The sequence below is a fragment of the Dermacentor andersoni genome, chromosome 6, assembly GCF_023375885.2.
Source record: "Dermacentor andersoni chromosome 6, qqDerAnde1_hic_scaffold, whole genome shotgun sequence".
NCBI classification, from domain to species: domain Eukaryota; kingdom Metazoa; phylum Arthropoda; class Arachnida; order Ixodida; family Ixodidae; genus Dermacentor; species Dermacentor andersoni.
In genome coordinates, this window is record NC_092819.1 from 110,025,037 (window position 1) to 110,030,900 (window position 5,864).

Here is a 5,864-nt window from a genome sequence, read left to right on the forward strand (position 1 = left end):
CACCGCACGTCGCGGCCGAAGATCGGAACGGACTCGGGGTCGCGTCTACGGAGGCTCCGGCTACGGGGACTCAGGCCGCCGTCCTCACGCCTGCCTGACGTCCAATTCACGTGCCGCTTGCCTCGCCGGTCCAACAACTCTGTCCGCCTCTCGCAGATCACTCCATGCTCGTCTCCCTCTCCTCTCTCTCTCCCTCTCTCTCGCTGCGCGCCGGCTGTCACGTGAGGAACCCGTCTCGGTGCCGGCGGGATCTAGGGAGAGCGCTCCCCGCGCCGGTCACGCCGCGGCGGGAACTCTTGGCGGCGCTGGGGTGACGCCGAGGAGTACACGCACTTTGTGACACCACCCCGGCGACAAGAATGTTATAGAATAACATTCAAAACAAAACACAAAGTCGTGTGCGCGCACTGAAAAAAGCCTCTGATCGCTGCCGATGGTTACCCGCACCACCGCGTCGATGAGCGTTCTTGAGTTGCGCGAACAGTCGCGCACAAACCACTGCACCACACTTCCGCAATGTCCCCGCACTGTTATGAGCACATGACGTACAATGAAAAAGATAAAATACAAGGCAAACCTCAACGAGGCTATGAAGCAACACGATGGACGGAGTAGTCTTAGTGAAAAAAAAAAAGAACAAAACGGAGACAACTAAAATCTGGACGAACTCCTCTACCCATTCATGCCAATTCGGCCCCCACGTTCTCCGCACCCTTGACGCTGAGCACGTTAAAGTCGTACTCCTGTAGGGCAAGGCCCAAACCCGCGAGTTCGCGAACTGGCCCTCCTAGAGGTATCTTTTTGAGCGGTGCCCTCCCTACAGACCCACTGCTGGCCGTCTTCTGACAAATGTCGCATGAAGCGACAAACCTGCGTGTATCTTCATGCACTCCCGGCCAAAAGAAGTTGGCCAGTATGCGGTCCGCGGTCTTCTTCTTTGCGAGGTGACCCGGCATTAGACCGCAGTGTGCAAGGTGCAGGACTTTGCTGCGGTGTTGCCTCGGCACTATCAGCTGCACCGTGCTCGATCCCGAGTCTGGCACGTATTCACGGTACAGCAGGCCGTCCCTCACTCGGATGTTGAATGATCCGCCCCCCTTGCACTTCCCGCTGCGCTGCTCCCTGTGTAGCTGAAAGAACTTTCGCAGGGTAGTGTCTCGCTGCTGGTCCCTTTTCATTTGCTCGGGAGTGACCCCAGCCAGGGTGGACGGCACCTGCAATCTCCGGAACGCCTGGGAGTACTGCTGTTGTGTCTGCCGGCGTGTGATAACAGCAGCTGCAGCCGGAGGCTGGCTTTCTGCCATTGAGGGCTCCGCCCAGTCGCGTTCATCCCGCACGAAGGCTTCACCCCACGCGCTGTCTGGCTCGGCCGGGGCTCGGGCACCCTCGATGTTCCCCAGGATAAGGTCGAAGAGTGGGTCCTGCATGCATGCCGCCAGGACCTCTCCTCGGTAGTAGGGCGTGTCTATTCTGATTCGAGCCTCGGGCAAAGTTCTTACCGAACGGTCTATGAAGTAGACGGCTCGGTACCGGCCTGTCATATCCGACGACTGGACAAGGTCACGGCTGACTATAACGAGGTTGCAGCCACTGTCCCTCAGGACCTTCACAGTGTGCCCGGCAACCCGGCCCTCGACGACAGGCAGATCGCCCATGCCTGGTGAAGTGCCTAGATTTACGACGGGCACGTGCTGGCCATCCTTTAATTCGAAGTAGCCATCCTCCTCAAGGCAAGCCAAAACATTACTAGCGGCCGGCTGCTCCCTGTTCGACGGTTCCGGCTTCTTATTGGTGCTCGTACATTGTGACGCCACATGTCCCGGTCGTGAGCATAGGTAACAACGGAGCCCCGTCCCACTGTGGCATTGTCGCCTGCCTCGGTCTGCGTCTGGATTCTCCCCGGCTTGCCCTCCTTGTTGTGCCTCACGCTTGCCGAAGTTGATTGTATCGCGGGCGCTCACATATTCGTCGGCCCTCTGGAGCATATCCAGGGTGTCCCGGCTCTTCTTTTCCTTCAGGAACATCGCCAGCGCGGGCTCGCAGTTTTCAAGAAACTGTTCGGCTAGGAGGAGGTCTTTGATGCCCTCGTAGGATATCGTGGCCTCCGAGAGGTGGACCCATCTCTCCCAGTAATTCTCGAGCCGGGCGAAAAACTGCGATGGCGCTTCGTCATCCTGGGGCGCTTCCGTCCTGAATTTCTTCCGGAAGCCCTCTTCTGTGAGGCGAAAACGACGTAGGAGGGCCCGTTTAACCTTGTCGTAGGCCAACGCCTCCGACGCTGGCATGCGGCCGAACACACTAAGGGCTTCGCCCGTCAGGCACGTACTGAGGGCCGTGGCCCATTGTTCCCTCGCCCATCCGTGGGCTTCGGCCACTCGCTCAAAGCGCGTCAGGTATGCGTCGAGGTCGTCCGACTTGTCGTTAAAGGGTGCCAGTAGTCTTTGGGGACTGACCCCCGCGAACTGCGCTGTCACTAGGCCTGCATTGGGCAGGCTTTCGGAGCCACCACTACTGCTTGCGCAATCACTCTTCGCGCGCAGTAGCTCAAGCTCCTTTTCTATTTCGAGGAGACGCCGGTCGCTCCGCGCCTTGTCGCGCTCATCGTCTTCGCGCTTTCGCTGCTCCTGTTCTTTAAGGCGCTCGCGATGCACCGCTCGTTCCTCGCGCAAAAATTCCTGAAGCGCTGTCCCTTCCAGGCCCAGCTGCTTCCCGACCGCAACAAATCGTTCCGCTTCCTCGGCCATATTTCGGCCCTTTTACGCTTTTTGACAGAACGCGTTTGTTCTGCCCTCTATGCCTCGTGTTCACGGCAGATCGTGGTCAGCAAGTCCTGTCGTGCGGACGCCAGTTGTCAAAGATTGATGGTGAGCTAGTCGCACTCTCCGAACCGGAGGGGATGGGGCGACAACAAACCCACCCCGCGTGCGTTTATTGAGGGTTCGACTGCTGACCGGCGATAAGGTCCACGCCTGATCGACCGTGAACCAGAAGCATGAGACGGGAGGCGACGTACAACACACACATTCAATTTAATAAGATAAAATCATGTCCGAGACATAATGGGAAAAAAAAACATGCAAACTTCCAGTAGTGGGTCCTAGCTCGCGGAAGGCGTGCGGGTCGCACAACACACGCCCTGACGCCACTCGCGCGACACTAAGCCCACCACGTGGGAGCTGCTAAGACTCGCAAATAAACAAAAAATACGCGACAGAAATGAAAAATACACGCGACAATAAATACGGCAAGCACTACACTAACAGAACATAAAAGAAGTAACAAGCGATGGATAAATAAATGAAAGATTAAACACGATTAAAAAAATACAGTCCGGCGGAAAGTTCTGAGAGTTGCTGAACACGTGGCGTAGGCTTATCTGCGGAGTGTCGAGTAGGACGTCCGAGCTGGGGAGGCGCCGGGCTGCTGGGTCCGCCGTCACCGCACGTCGCGGCCGAAGATCGGAACGGACTCGGGGTCGCGTCTACGGAGGCTCCGGCTACGGGGACTCAGGCCGCCGTCCTCACGCCTGCCTGACGTCCAATTCACGTGCCGCTTGCCTCGCCGGTCCAACAACTCTGCCCGCCTCTCGCAGATCACTCCATGCTCGTCTCCCTCTCCTCTCTCTCTCCCTCTCTCTCGCTGCGCGCCGGCTGTCACGTGAGGAACCCGTCTCGGTGCCGGCGGGATCTAGGGAGAGCGCTCCCCGCGCCGGTCACGCCGCGGCGGGAACTCTTGGCGGCGCTGGGGTGACGCCGAGGAGTACACGCACTTTGTGACAAAATACAACAAATAGCTCTAAGTATTTTTGTTGAGAAACAGTAAATGCAGGAGAAGCATGTGTCAATCGGCGGTTCATCGTCAGTAGAGGTTGGGGCAAGGACGGAGTGATGCACTTAGGTATTATTGAAGGCGTAGCTTTGGGACATGTAGAAATATTTTCTAAAAACAACGCAAGTCGGCTGCATTCAATGCATCAGGGAAACATGCTCAGCACAATTCTCTTTTTAATGGTTTTTAAGACCTTCCTCTCATACGCTGAATGTACAATACGCACTTTCTTTAACAGAGCCTATAGGCTCACTCTCGTACGACCTTTTTGAAACATATAGGAGAGGTGTTAGAGCTATGTTACGAGTTTAATAATTGACTGGAGGTCATCCGTTATGAGAATTTCTATGTCGACACATTTCAACTTTTCTAGAACACTCGTTTTGGCACAGCATGCCTTCTTTACTTATTAAGATTATTCTTGACTTTGTCGAAAGGCGCCCCCCTCCTCCCACCCCCTCCCCACCTCGCACTTTTGCCATATTAATGAAACCACTGAAGAGTGTCGAGGAACATTAGTACTTTACTGGAGTAAGCTGAAGAAGATTCTAGCATCCTAGGTCCATGTATGGTAGCTATGTAATAATCTTTGAAGAGCGTGCAAGTGTGCGAGCAATGACTGTCTGCAGAAAGAACACGTTGCACGATGTTTATTCAAATATTGAAATATGCCGGAATATTTTCTAACGATAGACTCATCAGTAGACCGCACTAAGAGATATCGGAATTACAAAAAGAACACAATATCAGTAAACAAATTTTTTTATTAATTTTCAAGCTTTTGGAGCTTTGTTTATGCAGCTGGTTTCCTCTCACGCTGGTTTTTGAGATCCAGATCGATGTCATTTATGTGCAGTATAAGCCACGCATAGCAGAACTACTGCTGCAGGTCTATGCGACACTTATTAGAGCAAAAAAGTTCTTATAGTGCACTGTTGTTTAGCTTATCTTTCGGTAACACACCGCACAACTCCATGTCCTTCCCCTTCCTCTTGCGATAATGGGGCGTCACCTGGCGCTGCAAGAGTTGGTAGATCTCTGGGCTCACATGATAAACCAACTTCTCTTGTGCTTCCCTCGTGGTAATCTTTCGGCAGCTCTTCGCTGACTTGCGACACGTTTACGTATCATTTCCCAGTCCGTTGGTGACGCCTGCGGCCTCTGGTGAATATATTTTCCGCTTTTGGCCTTACTGCGGCAATGTATAACCTGTAAAGACAGATGCATTATCAGAACATCTTGTCAGGCTAGTTGGCAAATTTTCGCCGAAGTTGCACGTCGTTTCAAGGAACACTACACACCGGCACACAGGACAAGCACATGCCCCCTGTCTATGCATGGGTGTCATGTTCTACTGTAAAGCGAATTCCATTGGCAACACATGCGTGCCATATGACATCGCTTCACGTTTATGGAAACACGACATGAAAAGCCCGTTCATTATGAAATTTCTAGCGCTCGTGACAAAAAATAGAAATGTTTTCGTAAAATAGCACCTTCAATCCATGCAGGTTTGTTCTGATTAATTTCGGTTGCAGGCTTTCAAGTAGAAATCGCAAAATTTAATAAGCAATGTTCCAGGTTTTAGCGCTCCTATATAGTCATGTAACATGTTAAGCATTGCTGGTTTCTCAATACCTGGCTGAGAATACAAGGCACCAGTTTCTTAGAGCTACTCTTCTTTATCGATGAAAGTATTTTATTCATCGTGTTAATGACTGCGTAATTGAGCGTTTTATTTAATTTGGCCTCAGATTATTTTTTTGCGAAATACCAATTGCAGACGATAAACTTCCAATAGTTTAAAGGTGCTGAGCAACTGAGCGTTCACTCTTTAAAAAGTTTACACCCTTTGGGTTTTATATTGTGCCCGAACAATCACCTGTCTTGCCCGCATTCCTTTTCTATAACGCTGCGAGCCCGGTACTTCCTATAGTCACGAACGGCTTGCGCGTCATCAGCTTGACATAGCGTTCTCGACAGGAAAATAGCGAGCGCCTAGTTTTCCAGAGAGCAAACGCAAGCAAGGCAGACGA

The 5,864-nt window shown here is 52.6% G+C and overlaps 1 protein-coding gene across 1 annotated transcript; it reads right to left on the bottom strand.

The window, feature by feature from the left end:
* Positions 1 to 680: 680 nt before the first annotated feature.
* On the bottom strand, positions 681 to 2,744 carry LOC126522232 (uncharacterized). Its single transcript, XM_050170961.1, has one exon. The coding sequence runs from the start codon at positions 2,742 to 2,744 to the stop codon at positions 681 to 683; it is 2,064 nt and encodes a 687-aa protein (XP_050026918.1).
* Positions 2,745 to 5,864: the final 3,120 nt, after the last annotated feature.